This window comes from Panthera tigris, chromosome D2 (assembly GCF_018350195.1).
Source record: "Panthera tigris isolate Pti1 chromosome D2, P.tigris_Pti1_mat1.1, whole genome shotgun sequence".
In the NCBI taxonomy this organism is placed as follows: Eukaryota; Metazoa; Chordata; class Mammalia; order Carnivora; family Felidae; genus Panthera; species Panthera tigris.
In genome coordinates this window covers 68,803,339-68,823,675 of record NC_056670.1, presented here as the reverse complement: position 1 = coordinate 68,823,675, position 20,337 = coordinate 68,803,339, and the positions used below count along the sequence as shown (strand labels likewise).

Here is a 20,337-nt window from a genome sequence, read left to right as displayed (position 1 = left end):
AGGGAAAAACATCATTAATTGCTTTTCAGACCACTTACTTCCAATTTACCTTTTTTCCATTTTTCCTATATACACGTCAGAATATTCCTGTCATGAGCTATATATCATTTAAATTGTTTCTCGAGTGTTAAAAACTACATTAAATAAAATACAATTAAAAGTGTATTTCACTTTCCTGAACAGCATGAATCTCAGCCAGCTGTAGTTTTATAAGAAACTGAAATGAACTACTCACAAATGACCACCATACCCAATGATTATCTTCTTAAACAACAAAATTAAAATGTTTTGACAAGATGATCTCTTGGTAGAAATGCTAAAGACATTTTTTTTTTAAAGGTTGAAATAAGTAGGGTAATAATGAAGAACAAAATGTATAACATTTTCAAGCTGCAAATTAACAAGCAGATATTGACTTTTCTTTGAGGTCAATAACAACTCTTATTGATCCAAAAAGTTAATACCTACTAAGGTCAATATAAGATCTCAAGGGTCAAACAAATCTGGATTCGAACTCCCACTTCCTTTCACATACAAATACTGCTGAAATGGGTACAACTGTGTTCAGAGATACAAGGAAATCATCACTATGATGCCAGAATAAACCTAAGAAGTAGGCCAAAAAAGTTAAGAACATAGTTTTAAAAGTCAGTTACTATAGAATTTTCAGAGACATTGACCTTTAGATGTAAATTCTAGTATTACACAATTTGGGCAGTTACATATGGAGAAACAAAAAAAAAAAAAAAATAGAAAATTAGGTTTTTACAAGCATCTTGCCTCTTCATGGTATTCACAAATAGAATCTCTCTTTTTCTCTCTCTTGCTGTTATGTTTCGAGAGATTATGATGAAATAATTTTTCAAGAATAGATTTTAGGCACTTTTATACACAGATAAAATTCTTTTTTAATTTTAAAATTAAACAGTAATATTTTGGGAAATTCAGAAATGGGAAACTTATCTATAATGTTAATATTCTTACAAAGTTATTTCTATTGTCCTCACATAGTCTGTTTTACTCTTCTAAACTGAAAGAGAAAAAAAAATATTGACCACCATTCTTCTAATAAGTAAAATAGTCTACTCCTTCTTACACATCATAAAGAGGGCCCATGAGGCTGAACCACATGAACACTGGGACCATGCGCCCATACAATGTATCTAGTATTTCCTGGTGTTGTAAGGTGAAGTAATTTATTAGTCTGATCTTTTTGATAGCCAAATAAAAGTTCACATCGTTCCTTTCGGAATGACTTAGAGGCACCAAGGGAGGAAGAGCGAAGAAAGAAAGAGGAAGTATCCATTACTAGGGCATTTCCAGTGCCAAAACCTGAGCAAGATGCTTTCGACAGACATGGGTCCTGTCAGTTACTGGGGAGGCCCAATTATTGACAGTGGTGACATAAAAGTTAGGAAGGAGAAGCCAGGTCTGCAGCAGTGACAAGATCACACTGTGGATATTTAGCAAATATGGAGACTGCTCTGATAGCAAGGTACTTAAAAAAAAAAAAAAAAAAAAGCTTATTTTAGAACAGTTTTAGATTTGTGGAAAAATTAGGTTAGTACGGAGAATTCCCATATATTTAATACCCACTTTTTCCTATTATCAATACCTTACATTACCGTAGTACCTTTGTCACCTTTAGTGAGCTAATATTGCCGAGTATTGTCAGCTAATGTCCCTACTTTATTCATATTTCCTAGTTTACGTCTAATGTCTTCAGACATTTGTCTGATGTTTCAGGATACCAGGATCCATCCAGGATACCATATTACATTTAGTCACCATCCCCTTAGGTTCCTCTCAGCTGTGACGTTTTGCAGTGTTCTTGAAGCACATACTTTAGAAATGGTATAAATAAATTTGCTGACTTGTATCTATTGTCAACACTCCAGATGAAAACACATGTAGCGGAATTATCTTTTGTTACAGATCTAAGGAATATAAATTTGAGAAGTGAATAGCGATAAATGCCTGCTAGAAAAGAAAGCAAATGATATTGACTCTTTCCTGGGTCTACTCACAGAACATAGATAAGAGAAAGTTTCATTTGTCAGAAATCCTAGATTACATCCACTGACCTGACCCATAAGCCCTCTACTCCTTCACCTCACCCCATTGTTTTCTACCGGCCAGGGCTTTTTAACTGATTGATTATGAGGCAGTAAAGCGGGCAAGGAATAAATGATACGGCAGGAGGGGAAGCTGTCCACGTGCGTTCGTACGAAGTTGTGACTGGAAGGTGGTTGTCCATTTGGAACCAGGGGTCCTATTCCCCTCACATCCGGGTGACACCATCCAACCAGTCCTTGCCAGCAAAACACACGCAGAAACGACGTGCGTCGCTTGCTGCCGACGGAGGTGGGAAAGTGGGTGGGCCTCCTCCACGCTGGCTTTGCCCGGTCGCTGGCAAAACGTAGAGGACTCCGAAGCCTCCGTGCAGGGCAGGGCCACGAAGCGGGAGAACCCTCGATTTCTGAATCGCCACCTGAAAGGCTGTCTGCCCACTAGGAACACTTGCGCTGGACTGTTCCAAGCAGTGAGCAACACGCTTGACTGCAGCCGGCCACTCGGGAACCTGGGGTTTACTTGTCACAGCAGCTGGTGCTACCCTGCAAAGCAGCACAAATGGCAACTACCATTTCTGAGCACCTATGGTGGACTTAACAGGCAATGGGTGTTTTGTACAGTTTGCCTCATTTAAGTCTCACAGCAACCTCCACGTAGAAGACCTGCAGAAGTTTTGCGTGTTAGGAAACGGAGGCTAGACAAGTCTAAGGAACTTGCCCAAGGTAACCAAGTTATTAGGCGGTAACCAAGACTTGAACTTGTCTAGTTACAAAGCTCCACGAACATTCCAGTTTGCTTCACTGCAGGTGAAAGACAGGTGATCTGACTTGGCTCTTGGATTAAAAAGTAATTCTTATGCATTTTATATGCATAGATTTTTTTTTTTTTTTTAGCCTCAAAGGAGAGCAAACATTATACATGTGGTCACCCTACTTTTTGTGTGTTAGATATGAAGTCCTATTTTATAAAGGGTGGGTGTGAGACGATTAGTTTGCTTGAATTTGTTAGCATTTTCCATATAACCAAGACGCTGTTATACAAAAATGCCGAAGAGAAAGATACACTTTGCCTTTGTAACCTGCTGATACTCTTACGGTGTTTAATTTGAGCAGAGTCCAGGAACTCAGGGAAGGCACGAAAGAGCTGTTCCTCCATGCGGTATACAGTTAACAAAGGAGAGAACAGAAAGACTGACTTGTTCTCACAACAGTATGAATTTAAAGAACTATATGGGGTGTGTATTCTACAGGAAGCCCGAGTAGGAAGAAAAATGAAACACTATACCTTGCACACAGCAATAAAAATGAGGGGACTCATTGTGGTAAGAAAATTCACAGCTGGCAGGCGATATCAGTGAGGCAATAGATACTTGGTCCATCTTCAAGCTTACCTTTTAGGGTCATAGTGTTTTAAAAAAAGGTCTCCTTTTTATATTAACAAAGTCACTCCAGTCAATCTCTTTAACTCATCCCACATGAAAAATCTGGATGACTTTGTAAAAGTTCTGTGCTTACACCAGGGAGAAAAACTGGTGCATCCTTTAAAGTTGTGCAGCTTTCTTATTATGAGAGTTTTGTTTGTTTGTTTAGAGAATAGGTCCGGGTCTGAATCATCCACAAGTCTGTCCAGAGCATTGAACAGTATAGATAATTATAGACAATTTATAGATATGTTAATGAGGAAGAGGGACACAAAAAACATTGATTCCTTCATGAAACCAAATGAAACTTAATATCCACTCTGGTTGGTAAAAATAGATAGCATTTGGGGAAGTATTCAGGGGAACAGTCAACTCAGCCTGAACCAAAATTTCCATTCTGGATAAATTAATTTATCAATTGATTCAATGAGATAACAGATGTAAAAAGAGTCTGAAAATTTCAAAGTCAATTATACAGTGTTACTCTTAATATGAGCATTATTTTCAGCACATAATAACAAAGTATTTAAAAATTACAAAATTGGGTTAAAAATGACCCAAGTTTATAATTTAGAGCATTAAAAACCTCCATATTATATTAAAAAAAATAATTACACATCTGAATATTAAAATGGATGGGGTAACTGGGAAGGTTACTCTGAAATAATAAAAAGTTTGAGGGAAAATGTTGTCAAAACAAATGTTACCACTTTCAAGTATACTTAATAACTAAGGTGAACGTTCGATACGCCATAGGACACACTCTAGAAATTCTCACAAGCCATGTATTTGCCCAAAGACTGATTTTGCTCATGCTTTACCCACTTCTCCTTCCTCCTTCTGTATTTATTCCATAAGGTCCATCTCTCCCAAGTCTTTCCCTGACACAATGAAATGGAGTTAATTACTTCCTGCATCTTGCTTTGAAAACACGAATTATGCTTATTATGGGGATTTAGAGCTATGTATTTCCCTGGTAGATATTTTGCCAAGATACTCCAGCTTATTACAGAAACTTACTATTCTAAGTGCTTAGGACAGTGCCGCGGTCTGTTCCTTTCTAAATTATATAAAATCTGTTTTCCCTTTCAGGTGGGTTGAATATCTACCCTACCCTATTCCCAAATACAAATTTTGCTAATAATATTAATTGAAGTCAGTATTTTCTTGCTATTTCAGAGATCAGCTTAGCTCAGTCCAGGGCTAATGAACCCTGACTCTAACTTCTTAGGGCCCAATAATTGTTTTCTGAATAAATGTTAGGGCTCTGCTGTGCTCTTTTCGAGTGCCACATATTGCAAAGAGCATTGAAAGTGGAAATAAACAAAAAGAAGGGCCCCTGGGTGGCCCAGTCAGTTAAGCGTTTGTCTGGCTTTTGGTTTTGGCTCAGGTCACGATCTCACAGATCGTGAGTTCGAGCCCCACGTCGGGCTCTGCGCTGACAGTGTGGAGCCTGCTTGGGATTCTCTCTCTCCCTCTCTCTCTGCCCCTCCCAGGCTCATGCTTACACACATGCTCTTTCTCTCTCTCAAAACAAATACATAAACTTAAAACAAAAAGAAATTGGAAATGCAGAAAACTAGCTCCATTTTAAAGGCGTATTTTATGTGGACATAAATATCCACCTTTTAATGTGGATCAGGACCTTAGGCAATCAATTGTGATGAGACTACCAACGTGGAGAATAATGGCAGGATTCTCAACAACCCGCTTATTTTTCCTGCAAAAGGGACAGTCTTCAAAAAACTTCCTCGTCTGGCTTTAGGGTGGTTTCGTCTCTCTAAATAAATAGATATTTATTTAACTATGACTTAGAGTTTATACCTCAAGATGCAAAAGGGCAGCACAGTGCCATACATGAATGGTGACCCACCATGACAGTCTCTTTGATAATGACTTTAGCTGGAAAAATATATTCTTCAATAAGAAAATTATTTTTTAATGTTGACTTTGTTCTCTTTCGGCGATGCTGGAAAACATTGTAGCCCAACAGGAAATACAGGCAAAAGCTTCAAATGTAGAGCACACACACAAAAAAAACATTTTTAAAGCTCATGCCCATCAAGTTTTCCACTTGATATAAGTCGTACACAAAGTCTTAGTCCAATGTGAACCCATGCTGTGAAAATTCTGTAGCACCCACCTCAGAAAATTCTGTTAAATACATAAACACTGCTGAAAAGAAAACTTCTGGGCACTAGAAGTCAGACTCAAAGGGAAAATAAACCTGATTAAAAAAAAATCCCAAGGAAAGTTATATAAGTACAGTGCAACAAGGTCATAAGCTTAACGGTCTTCACTGTAATATTTGAAAGTAAATTGGCATTTTAGCGATCTGCTTTGGCCGTCATTCTTTTTCTCAACTCAACAGAGATGCAACAGAATAAGAATGGCTTCACGTGTCATCTTACAAACCAAATGGAAAAGTTATAGGCATTATGGGGTAAGACACCTTTAAAAATGAGTATAATACTTTTTAATGGATTAAAAATGAACACTATGAATTCACTTGGACCACCTAAGGAGAAGGTTCTCCAAATAGGGTATAAATGACATCCTTTTCTTAACCACTATGGAGCTCACCAATATTTCAGAGAACCTCACAAAGCAAATTTAAGCGTAACTCGAAAATATTCTTCAAGAGCTTCACCCAAATGACAACCTCCCCTGTTCTTTTCAGAGCAGAACCACAGCTTTTTGAGATGTTGGACTTTAACGGGGTTGTAATTATAAAGTAAGTGACAATGGCACATTAAAAGTGATTATTTTACCACTGGGTAGACTGCTTAAAAACTTGCAGGACGTGGTCAAGTAATTCCTATCAGCATTAAAAAAAAAAAAAATGCGTGTTCAAGCAAAGGGATCTTGAAGATTCTGAGGGCGTAACCACATACTCCAACAACCAAAACAATGAATTTCTTTTTCTTTTTTAAAATTTTTTTTAACGTTTATTTTTGAGACAGAGAGAGACAGAGCATGAACGGGGGAGGGGCAGAGAGAGAGGGAGACACAGAATCGGAAGCAGGCTCCAGGCTCTGAGCCATCAGCCCAGAGCCTGACGCGGGGCTCGAACTCACGGACCGCGAGATCGTGACCTGAGCTGAAGTCAGACACCCAACCAACTGAGCCACCCAGGCGCCCCAAAACAATGAATTTCTAGCGATAATTTTTTTCTGTCAAAAAGTAAAATATTTCTATAGAAAAATATTTTCCCTAAAATATTTTTGGGGATAAAGTAGATGGTTAATATCAATCCAAATTTATAATCCCATTTTAATTATAGAACAATATACAGTGTTAATTTCATACTGTTGCAATAGTATGGACATGGGAGTGCCTTTCTGAATTCCAATCTGTGCCTACACAAAACTACTTAAATTAAAAAATCTGAATCGGTCTTTATAGGTATAACATCATCTATTCAGATAACCCAGCACTGGGATATCTTGTCTTTCTAGTTCTGCATCCCTGAAGCATCTGATACTCTCAGCAGAGCTCAATGAAATCCTGTTAAAAACGTGAAATACAATGTGCACCTTCTTTTATATAATGTATATCATTCCCACTAAAATTACAGAATCAGAAATTTATTCTTCTACCAACTGATAACAGCTCCAAGAGCAAGAAACTTACAGTTAATACTTTTTGGATCTACTTTCCAAGAAGTCTTATAAATGACTTACCAGTAAATGGAGACAGAGACAGAAAAAGAAAAACTTTCTTATCTTTTGTGCAGGAGATATTAGCTCAGTTTCAAGCTAGCTTACAACTTCAAAAATAGTTTTATGTATTACTTTGTATTATTGTGCATTGTTTTATCCATCAATCTTTTCTGTAGATGATAAATTAATATATTTGATGATCTGTGTTTTTGAATATAATTATTACACTGTACCCAGCAATGAACACTCAAAAGATTTCTTGAAGAGAATAAGGGAGGAAAAGAGGAAGGAGAAAAGAGAAGAAAGAGGTTAATAATAACAATGAGGAACAGGTAGAAGATTAAGAAAATGTCAAGAGACATGAAAAAGAAAACCCTGAAATGATAAAGAAAAGGGCTACCTTCAGTTTTATAAAAAAACTTTGTTTCAATAGATACTTCCAAGACTGATTAAAATTTCAAAATGAGGGGGTGCCTGGGTGGCTCAGTCGGTTAAGCATCCGACTGGCTCAGGTCATGATCTCATGGTTCATGAGTTCTAGCCCCACGTAGGGCCCCATGCTGATAGCTCAAAGCCTGGAGCCTGCTTTGGATTCTGTCTTCCTCTCTCTCTTCCCCTCCTCCACTCACACTCTGTCTCTGTCTCTCTCTCTCTCTCAAATAAATAAACATTAAAAATTTTTTAAAAGTTCAAAATGAATTCTACAGTGAGTTGATTAAAATAATAGTAATAATAATAAGGTAAATTGAAAGACAGTATTAAGAACCAAAAGACAGAATGTGATAAAACTGCAGTATTGTGGACTTATACTTCATAATCCTCCTATAACTCCTTGAAACTCTCTGGAAAACTCCATCAGTAGTTCAGTCAAGACTCTGAGACAATCAAAGATGCAGAGGAAGGGACTGCATATCTCAAATGCATTTGTTCTGATTCTTTTAAAAGTTCTGAACACGAAACACATTTGGTTTGATTTTTAAAAGCTAAGCTGATACTTGATTGATTGCTTTTCCTGTATGAACTCAAAAAAAGATGTAGGCAAAGTAGACAAAAGTGGTGTACATAGCTTATCTTATTCTTATGAAAATGCTATAATTCTAAGAATTATTTGTTTCCCAGAAGAAAAAAAAAAAAGTGCTCCATATGTTTCTCTGCCTTACTCTATTAGGACAAATATATTCAGATTTTGATGAGGGAAAATCATAAAAAGCAAAAATAACCTGAAAATATCATGTAAAACAGGTCTGTGGAAGTATAGTCCTAAAATGGGGACTATCTGCAGCTTAAAACTAGGTAAGTATTACATAGTTTTGAAATAAAATCTATTTTTTTAATTAAAAAAATATTTGCAAGGGGTATAAACTTTGGAAAAAGGGCACAGACCGTCAGCTACAAAGTGGATACGGCTTGAAGATCTACCAATGGTGACCACAGTTGATGGTACTGTATTATATAACTGGAACTTGCTTTTTTAATATATATATAGAGAGAGGAGGTAAGGAGGGAGACAAATATGTGAGGATGTGTTAATTAACTAGATGGTGAGAATCCTTTCACAAGAGAGAGAGAAAGAGGGCAAGTGAGAGAAAGAGACAACAAGAATCCTCATAGAAAAGAACTAGGACTCCAAGAAAACCCTTGAACAGAAATGGAAGAATCTCCTGTGTCACTTCTACAACAAATATGGCCTGGATAGAAAATATGTATTTTATGAAAATAACTTATAAATACATGAACATTGGTAGTATGCTTACGCAGAAAATCTATCTTTGCATTTCCCTGATAAAACAAGACACACAGGAAATTGTGATGAATATACCATTCGTTTAAAAATGATGTAAGTAGTGTTAGGGGCACCCGGGTGGCTCAGTCAGTTGAGCGTCCGACTTCGGCTCAGGTCATGATCCAGCGGTCCGTGAGTCCGAGCCCCGCGTCGGGCTCTGTGCCGACGGCTCGGAGCCTGGAGCCCGTTTCGGATTCTGTGTCTCCCTCTCTCTCTGACCCTCCCCCGTTCGTGCTCTGTCTCTCTCTGTCTCAAAAAAATAAATAAACACTAAAACCAATCATTTAAAATAAAAAAATAATAAAGTAAAAATAATGTAAGTAGTGTTAAATATAGGGAAAAATGTATTTTGAGAAAAATAAAGTGTCATAATGAGTCTCTTTTGGGTTAGCGGATAGGTTACTAGCTGTTCTAGTTGCCAAGGAATGCCTATTCGTATTTTCCTAAACAAAGTAAGATAAAGAATTATTACAGCTCCTCAGTAAGACCCTCATATACAATGCCACCAATATTAACAGACACTACCATATGTATTACTCCACAGGAAGTGTAGGTGTTAACTAGACATAGCTACCTGCCTAAATTTTTCCACGCAGGTTTAGATATACATTATCTACGCATGTATGTGAGATTCAACGACATGGCTATTATCCAGTTCAAACAGGCACAGACTAAATGCTAACACTGGTAAGTGGACATCGAACTTAATTCTGAGGTGCACAAGTGGCTTGGCTGATCTTGTTAAAATGTAGATTCTGATTCAGTAGATCTGAAATGGGACCCAAGATCCTGCGTTTCTAACAAGCTCCCAGGGGCTGTTGCTGGTGCTGAGCCCCACTTTGGGTAGTAAAGAACTAATACATTTCCTCTTGAGACTATACAAGATTAAGCTAAGAGATAATGTATGTTTATATTCAGAACCTACCTAAAGTGAAGATTTCTAGAGGAAAAAGAACCCATACTTTTGTGAGATAATTTTAACAATCTTTCTACATACATTATTTCATTTATGCCTTGTGTAAGCTCTAGGAAATAGGTATCATTATCATCTTTTTTCAAATAACATATCATCAGAAACTTGGTTTCAAGTTCAGATTTATAATTGCAGTGTCCACCACCAATAGCACAATGGACTAGCCATTGGACCTGAAGCCCACCCAGGTCCAAGAACTAGTAAGTCTCCATTTGAGGGGACGTGGTATCCTTAAGAAGGAATCTTTGGGATCTTATGCCAATTGTTAAGGAAGTTAATGACAAATTTCAAGCTACTTGCCCCTGAATGGCTTTTAAAATGACTTATAATTTCTCCCATATCTTTACCATCAACTCCTTCTATTCATTTCAATTAGTAAAAGAACCATATCTGGGATTACTGTAAACATTTCCTAACATGTCTCCTTGTTTCCATTCCTTTGCCACTCGACCCCTACAATCCCTGTTTTCTACAATTCAGATCAGGCCACTTGTCTGCTGAAAGCTCTCCAATGACATCACACTCTAAGAGTCAAATTCAGGTTCCTTCCCCTGCCCTGGGGCCCCACAGATTCTGCACCCCATCTGGCTCGGACCTAATCACGTACCATGACTGCTTGCCTACTTTGAGGCAGCCGTCTTGGTCTTCTGTTGCCTGGACATCCCAAACATCTTCTCATTTTAGAGTCTTTGTGTTTGCTTTGCCCTCTTGGGATCCTCTGCCCCAAGTCTGCTTATGGATGGCACCTTTGTACTGTTCAAGACTCGGCTTACAATGCATCTCTCTGGGAAGTCTTTCCTGACTAGACAGCCTAAGATAGCCTTCATCAGTTACTCTTCAGTACCTTGCTTCATTTTGCCACTATCTGAAATGTACTAGTCCATTCATTTATCAGTTCAACAAAATGCCTGAATCATTCTGCCCCCAAACCCTGTCTCCATACATAAGTTGCCTGGGAACAGGGATCTTGGCTATCTCGATGCTCCTGTGTCCTCAGCACATGACACACAGTATTCAATAGTTTTAGAATACGTTATGTGAAAGGGAACTTAATAGATGTGAGAACATGACATATTTGGACTACAACAGATCACTTTGGAAAATCTAGGTATGCGGGACCCATTCATATCTAAGTGCGGTCTATTGGTTAAGAGCATGGAATCAGACAGTCTGACTGTACTATTTCCTAGCTTGATTATAAGTGTGGGCAAATAACTTAACCTCTCTGTACCTGTTTTTCTATCTGTAAAATGAGAAAAGAGTAATGACTGCACAGGGTTGTGGTGAGGATTAAAGAGATAACGAAAGCAGAAGACTGAGAAAGAAAACATTGCATTATTTCTACGTATATCCAATCACTAGTCCATGGTGGGGAACCTGCAGGCACCTGAAGGGAGGATGGAGTACCTTTTTTTCACAGCAGAAGACTGGCAAAAGTAGAGCACCTTGTAAGGAGATCAATGACCAAATGGAACACCAGAGCTGGGTGGCTTGCTGTGGCTCCCGGCTGAAGGAGTGCTGACTCATAATACTTAGATACTCAGGGATGGCAAGAGCAAGGTTAATAACTGGTACAGCCTACTCTTCAAAGATGTGAGGCTACTAACTGTAGGAAGACACTCTCATGGTTCCGGAGACGTACTGGCAGGTGCACTTGGGCCCATTTAAGGTACAGGGTGGGATAGTCATGACTATCTCCAACTATCTGCTTACCTATTGAAAGGAAAGAGTGAGCCTTGCATTTCTGCCCTTGTGTAATTTCTCTTTCAACCTATTTTGTTTATTAACCATACAGTGTCCATTAGTTTTGTGCCTTTTGTAATTCTGGGATAATTTACTGCAAAGGAAAGAAAAATCATATTTTCAGATTAAAGGGCAGATGACTCAGAGTTTTAAGTCCATTACCTCAAACAAAATGGTTATCTCCACAGCTAAGAGGCATACTTGATTATTAGCAGGAAATGAAAAAAGGAAGAGTCCCTTTTTATTCACAGATTTTAGGACAAGAACTTATAAGAAATGTCAAACCAAGTCAAGCCAATGGCTCATACAACCACCATGGTGTTTCATCTTTGATGGTCACTCTTAAGGTAGTTTGTTAATGAGTCTGATAACTGTCCCTCTTGATATTAGTCTTAGACTAACATGTCCTACCATCAGCTCTTTAGTTTAATATCATTTACTCTCCCATCTGCCTCTTTTCTAAATAGAGCTGTTCGATTAACTTGTAATCTCATAAATTTTCTCAAAAAGGAAGGGATCCATGAAAGAAACTTGATTGGTATTAAACTCAATATATATCAAGGTATAAACGGCACTTAGAAATAATCATGTACTTTTTCTCAGACCAAATGCATTCTGGACATGTGTTCCTCTGCCGAGTAGCTGTTCTTAAAGTCACAATAACTGCCAATTTGACAAAATAAATGATTCAAGAACTGTAAGAGATGAGTTTCATTATTTGCTAGGAGGATACTAGTGGTCAAACTAATATGCTTTCCATTCTATTTACATATAATTGATCATATATAATAATCGAACTTTCTCTTATGATATTTGCCAATAATAGTCATCAAGTTAATGAATAGAAAAGTTTACAGATTTTTGTTGAAATCTCTTGCCAATAATTTTGAAAGATGACCATTTTTGCTGACAGTAACATATAAAAATGATGACTTTTACAGAGCCCTCGTTACTTTCTAAGAACCTGAATATATATGATCTCATTTTACTTTATAACAACCTTCTGGGATTCATAGAATCTGGTGTCAGGTTTCCATTTTACAAATACAAAAACATGCACAGAGAAGTTAAGTGGTTTCTCAAAGTCACAGAGCTGATTAATTACCAGCCCAAATGATGGAGTTGTTCCCTCTTTCTCCAATTCAGCCAATCAGACAATAGTTCCTAGATTTTGTGGAAAAGTAAAATTTCTAAAAACATTTCAGAGGACCCAAATAGCATTGTCAATTTTGTTATTTTTCTGGGTAGAGAGAAAATAAATATATAACTTCCACCTACTATTTATATCACATCATAAAACTAGCCTGTCTTTTATCACCCCAAAATAGAAAAAACATCATCTGAGAAAAAGTGTAGTCCTTTAAATTAATAAAATCTGCCTTATGAGAAAATCACTACTTTGTAATTTTTTTCTCATTTTGCTGTGGCCTGGTGAAAACTCCTTTTGTGGCCAAAGAACTATTAGACCAATACTTGGAAATCATTCCCCTCTTCTCTGCTCTTTCAAGTCATACTAGCTTTTCTACTGCTTTTCCTCCTTGCATTTCATAGTCTTTAAGAAAAAGAAACCAATACATACTAAAAATTTTTCCTTTTGAAAGACGTTGTTCTACCAATACTATAACAAAATGATCAGCATCATAAATTTACATCACAAGCAAAACATAAAACTGCTGGCTGACTAGGCCTGACCAGGCTGAGGGCTACATGGGAACCAGTAAATGCAGAAAGAACATGGCGCCCATCACAATGACTTTTTCCTCACGTTACTTTAGGAAGATGCAAGGACAGGACAAAGGCTTTGTGCCTGCCTTTGTGCCTGCTTTCTCATTTCTCACTCCACTTTCAAACTCAAGAAAATGAATTATCGCGATGACTCTTATCTAGGCAAAGGCTGTACCATATCTGTCATTACCCACAAAGCCCACCCTGGTCTTCCTCCCAGACTTGGTTTTATAGTCTGCAAGAACTTCCCAAGCGTTATATGACAAACAGATACCTAATTTTACAAAACTTTATAATCTACCATTGTATTCTACCAAAAAGTCCAAGGGGATGGAGGTAGGTTTTGGGGATACTCTTAAAGTGACCTTCTTCCATGTTGACTACATTGATAAGCTGATGTGAATGTTGTATTTTAGCACACATCAAAAGGAATCACCATCAAATTCCATTCAATCTTATCATCTCGATCAATGTATGATCCTCTAGTATCTGTGATCTTCTTTGATAACTTCCTTAAGCTTTGGGATGGAAATACATGAATGGTATAGTGAAAGAGAAAAGGTTGCCCAATCAGACAAATCAAGCCCTGTGATCAAGTGTCAAAGCAAGAATATGCCCAACCCAACCCAGTCCCATGTGGAAAGAGACTCACCAATGGGATGTTTTGTCAAAGAAAGTCCTTAGATGTTCAGAATGCACAGGGATACCTTCCCCAAAGATGTCAAAGTAACAATTTTTAAAAATTCCTTAAATGTATACAAATTTTAACCACAATAAAATTTTTTTCTGCGAATAAAGTGCCTGTATATCATCAAATGACTACAAATTAATATAACATTTATATTTGTATAGTTTTATGAGTTTTATGTTATATAAAACATTTTCACATATGGGATCATATCTTAGGATTTTTTTGTTCTGTTTTGCTTTAGAGAGAGAGTGTGCAAGTGGTGGGGAGGGCAGAAAGGGGGGTGGTAGAGGGAGAGGGAGAGAATCTTAAGCAGGCTCCACGCCAAGTGCGGCCCAACATGGGGCTGCATCTCACAATCCTGAGATCGTGACCTGTTCTGAAATCAAGAGTTGGATGCTTAACCAACTGAGCCATCCAGGCACCCCTTATGTCTTAGGAATGTTCTGAGACATATAATATTATTTCCATTTTACTGAAGTAGATACTGAGACTACGAGGTTATGTGAGTTGCTCAAGGTCACACACACAAGAGCTAGAACCAGTCTGGTCCTTTGACCTCACCTTCAGGGCTCTTTCTGTTATTGACATTCTTCACCAGGGCAGTCACTTCTAAAGTTGAGCCCAAGGACAAAAGGAACAAGTGAAAGGTGGTTTTTATTCCAATCAGGGCAGAAAGCCAATCTATTAATAATGTTAGAAAGAAGGGCTGCCCCACTGTTAATGAATCTGGAAGGGTTACAGTTTTTTTTAGTATTCTCACCATTACCATAATGCCAATGCCATTTGTTTTGTTCTGATTCAGTTCCCTAGACCTCATCACATAGTAATAAGCCAATATAGGATAGCCATGAACCCAGGTCAAGAAAAAACACCAGCCATTCACAAAAACAAATCTTTGGAATTATTTTCATTATACCTGCTCTTCTAAAATAAACATTTTCATAACACTAAATGTAAAATATCAATGGAATTATTATTAATCACATATTTTTGGGGCTTACATACTAGCCAAGAGCTATCCAAATTACACAAAATAAATTCTATACAATATATATTTCACAAAACAAAACAGATAGCTAAGTTATAAGAAATGGATGACTTTGCAGAGGTTAACAGATATTTATTTACTGTATAAAAAAACACAGTCATTGCATGAAACACTTATAATAAAAAAGCCTGTCTATCTTAAGTAGACAAGTCTTAGAAGTCAAATTCGTGCTGCATTTTCTGAAATTAATAACTAGTGTTAACACAAACCAAAAGTTTGGACAGTATTAACTAATGCTAATAAGATTCCCATGAACATTAGCCTCGTTGCTCACTATGGCTTTTCTTTTCCCACATCTGATTATGATTTTTTTAAAAAAAACAAACGAAACAGGATCATTAGGAATCATTTTCAACACCGGGACAAGAAAGCAAGGTAAGCTAGATTTTGTTACTGCTTTTGCCCCTAGTTCGCATCATTTAGACTGATTAAAATGTTAATTTTTACATATGTGAATGAATGTAAAGGGGCAAACAACTGGAGGCCGCACCGTGCGCCAGCAATCATTGCGGGTGGGTAAACTGACAACATGTAACTGCATATTAAGACAAATGTAGAATTTAGACAAAGTATTCCATCTCTTTTCAGATGTATACTTTTAAACCTCAGGAACTGTTTTCGGTAGATGTCATGCCTTTTAACTTGAAAAAAGATAAGCGCAAATAAGCTCCCAATTGTCTCCCCAATATGTAAACCACATCTCGGGCTGCTGTCTCTGCTACTCCTTTGAAGTTTCCCTGAAATGTCATGTGTTGTGAAGACTGCTGTGCATAAGCAAGACAATTTGCTCACTCTCAGAATTCTTACCGGTTTCCACTGCTATTTGGTATCCAGCCTCTAGTCTCCGAGATGACCTTTCCAGCCTCTCTGTGTTATCGAGCAGATGTGCCCTCTGAAAAAGAAAAAGGGAAAAAAATCAGACGGTCGTCTACAATGTTCTTTTTTTGCCTTAAAAAAAATTTAATGCCTTCCTATGCTCTAACATTTCTGGGTGGGGGGGGGGGGAGTCACTAGCCATTATAGATAATTTTTAGCAAATCTCCTATGGGCAGATTTCCAATCAATCATGTATGGACTATCCGCTTTTTTGTTTTAAAAGGCAGACTCATATTGTATGTGGCCACATGAATCTTTTTCCCAAACACTGAGAAATGTACGAAGATAAGAGCCAACTGGATCTTTCCTATTTCAGCAGAGCAGACGCATGAGGCCCTCGCATAGATAGATTTATGATGCCTATTTTGTATTTATTTTTTATAAAATGCAATCATTTAAAAAACTCATTTGTTCTTTTGATTCCTGCAGATAGTAATTTTTAAAGAGAAACTTTATTTTTAAGAGAATGCCGCCCTTCCCCTCTCCCCCCCCCCCCGCCCCCCACCTGCCCATTTGGGAAGTGTAGCAAGATGCCATATAGAATATTCGCTATTAAAACAGAATATTAAATGCTGTTCTAGTTTTAAGACAACTTGGGGTAACCACCAAGAAACAAGAGAAGCATGTTTCTCCATGCACAGATACTCAAGAATGTGGATTTATTTCCAAATATATGACATTGGATTGAAGGTGGACTTTTGACACCTACTGCTTTAGACTGTGAACTAAAAGGATAATAATTATATATATTCTTTTATATTGGATGGGATAATGAGAGGATTTCCCCCAAATTCTCAACTTCTCAACTTTCTTTTCTGTACTGAGGCTGTTTTGTTTTGTTTTTTAACCATAATGATCAGCCACTAGATCTATTCAGTTGACCAACAGATTTATAAACTAATCATGGCTGTGAATAAGTAAGAATATATGCACGCACATGAATGTGTGTGTGTGTGTGTGTGTGTGTGTGTGTACAGATGCACATATGTCTGGACACTTAGAAACATATGAATATGTGTATCTGTACATTTCTGTGTGTCCATGCGTACAAGTATTTGTATAAATTAGTACTTTTCCCCATCAAATCAGTTTTGGTATCTGGTCAAACAGAAAGAAAAAATGCAACCACAACTCCTATAACTTTGTGTTGTTGACAGATGTCATTTAAAATCGAAGAAATGCTTTCTAATAATAATAAAAAAGGAGGTGCCACACGTATTATCTGAGTGGCTGTCGAGCGAAACGATCTACCTTGCTCTAATGAGCCCCCATGGATTGTGGAGATGCAAGCTGTATTGACATGCACACTTAAGCTAATACACCTAGACCAGTGCCTCCAAGCTCTAGCAGCCAGGGATGCTGACAGAATATCTCGCTTCCATCTTCAAAGAAAGGAAGTGATTAGTATGTTATCATTACCATTCAAAACGTGATTTCCTTATTCCCTCCCGGCATAGGTGACACATCTGAGATGCGGCCAGACGTTGGAGGCAGCTAAAGCCACATCAAAGCTTTCCTTGAAATTTTTTTGGGGGGAAGGGCCTGGGGGGGCGGGGGGAGGAAGAATCATTAAAACAATGCATTTAGAACAGAGAGATAGGACCTGATGTGAAGGTCAGGAAAGCTGCAACAACAGTCTATAATAATTAATAGAGTTGTCTAATATACAGTGGAGAAATTAAGAGAAAAGCTGCCCCTCCCTCTGCAAAAAAAAAAAAAACAACAACTAAATAAATAAAAGGGAGGAAGGAAAGAATGCTTATATCATGAAAATGCTAAATCACTAAAGGCTGTAATTGAGAAAAAGAAAAGCAGGGGAGCTCTCTGTGTTTGGCATATATGACTATCTTTAAAGAAAATTAAACACTTCACTCAGCTTGTCAAAAATAGCTTTCTTCCTCCTAATTTTCCCTGCATACAGGTTTTGGGCATAGGGATTGTTCTTCCCTTCTCTGAATATTGTTTTCTACCTTAACAAAGGACTTAATTTCAAACTGGTAATTCTCTAAAACGATACCAGATTTGTGAAATCAAGAGTAAATGTGAATTTTAATTCAGAATAACAGAACAAAAGTTTTTGGCTCATTTTCATATTGGATGAAATCCCTAAATTAAAAGAGAACATTTAGCCGCTGCAAATTAAAAAAAAAAAAAAAACAAAAAAAAAAAACCAAAAAACAAAACCCAAAGATCAGTACTGGAAATGGACAGTCTAATTATATGATAATAGATAATACAAGAAAGAAAGCATTTAAATGTAAGATGATTCTTGGAATTCCATGAAAAGGAGACAAAACAGATTATGAAGTGTATGGCTCTAATGAGGAGCAAATTTCTAAAAGAACTTAAAAAAAATGCATATTCCTAAATCATGAAAGTAACTCTTCTTCAGGACAGTTCAATTTTATCGGAGTAAATCTGCACACAAGAGGACTACCAGTTTACCAGCAGCTTTCCAGCAGGACCTCACTTTGTATTTTGGAACCTCTTCACTTAAGTCAAGCTAAAATCAAGTTCTTGTAACAGCTGTGCTATTTACATTGTTCCCTTAGTTGTGCATTGCCCCGGTCTCTGAAAATGAAAGGAAATACACTACAGTAGCAGCTGAGGCTTTCAACTTGCCCCCACACTCCATCCCAAACTCATTCTCTCACCCTCTCCTCAGCCCTTTCAAAGCAGGTAAGTGAAGCTGTGCAGGAGCTTCAGACAGAGCTCAGCTCGCGTGAGGAGCTACGCAGCGTGGAGAGCTGGAGATTCAGGATTCAGACGGAGGGCTCGGCACGGCCAACATCAGTTCTGCTCCCCGTGCACACCAGCCTGCCTTCAAGCACGCTCAGTCCCCAGAACTGAGCCGGAAAAGAGCATCACAAGGAAGGGATGGGGGCATACTCTGTTTCCAAACACAACAAAACGTCCTATTTTGAAACAGATGCGTGCTTGTCTTCTCAGAAGTATAAGGGGGAAATCTGGGGTACACTCGCTGATTACTATTAGAATCCTGACTGAGAAACAATCATCTCTTGAGCAAACCATGTATCAGTGCACCGTCATCATCCTAATCTATTTTACAAATATCGATGCTACATCCATATCAAAGACTGGTAAAAGAATATTCCAGAGTATATTATTCTATTGGTTGAATGACCTCATTCTTCCAGGTACAATTCCATTCCAGGTTACAGTTTTGGAAACATGCAGTCCAGAACCGTTATTGACGAAACAGTTGCTATAGGCACAAACAAAAGAATTAAGCCATAGAATGATGATAGAATGTGTTTTAAAGGAAGTGCAGACATGACGTTTTCAGCTTTTAGAATTAAGATTTCTATGTCCACACAATTCAGCTTAACAAAAATAAATCTGTCAAAAATGCTGATTGTAATAAGGCACAATACTTTATTAATTATATTCACTAAATTCAGGGGCAAGAGCTTTGTGCAGTTTCTTCACCAGAGATTTTCAAGTCTATTGTTAGCTCCATTAAGATCTGAAAATTCGGATTCTTCACCTAAGCATGGGCATATGCAAATACACACAAGCAGGTATTCTGTCTTGCAAAAAAATAGTGTTGAGTATCACTCACCTCAAGAAAAATCTCATATATCAAAACTGCAATTGATTATATTCATTTAGTATATACATCTACTTCCATAAAACACACAAGAAGGTTGGAAGGTAAGGGTTTTATATATTTTCACCTTTTAATTTTTTTATCAGTATTGCTTTTACTAAGAGATGATGGCACTAATGCATCTTAAATCAGAAGAGTTGTTGAAAACCAGTCTGCAGCCTCTCATTTAGCATTCATATCACCTACAGAATGATGACATACCAATAAAAAAAAATTCTAGGAAAATCCAAATCAATGCAGTCAATCTAAACTCAAAAATAATTCACAGTCCTCCTTAGAAGCAATCAGACAACTTTTAAATTGCAAAATGGGCCATTATCTTCTGCCCTAGTATAAAAGTAACAAAACTCAACGTCACCAAGTAAAAAAAATATAACTGCTTTTACCTGTGAAAAAAAAGTATATTTATTACATATTTATTAAGTTTGGCCTAATTAAAAACAAACAAACAAAAACAAGACCAGAATCATTCAGCATCCCTCAACGATACTGGGATAAAATTATAAACATTGCTGTTAATATTTGCTGGGCCACAAATAGGTCTGGAGCTGCATTATAATACAGACCGGCAACTCAGAAAAATGAGAACTCACGTGGGTGCTATTTCCTACAAAAAGGAAAGTGTTTAACAATGAGGAGAGCTTTGGCTATTCTTAAGAATCTGTGTACACAGACTAGTAGAGCATTTATAACATATGTGTGTTTCCCTAAA

The 20,337-nt window shown here is 37.4% G+C and overlaps 1 protein-coding gene across 9 annotated transcripts in view; it reads right to left on the bottom strand.

Annotated features, from left to right (window-relative positions):
* VTI1A (vesicle transport through interaction with t-SNAREs 1A) overlaps positions 1 to 20,337 on the bottom strand; it is a 356,388-nt gene that overhangs the window by 251,234 nt on the left and 84,817 nt on the right. For all 9 annotated transcript variants that reach the window (XM_015539822.2, XM_015539823.2, XM_042960386.1 and 6 more), the window contains one exon: positions 15,926 to 16,010. In XM_015539822.2, the coding sequence (XP_015395308.1) occupies positions 15,926 to 16,010 (85 nt within the window). The remainder of the gene's footprint in view (positions 1 to 15,925; positions 16,011 to 20,337) is intronic.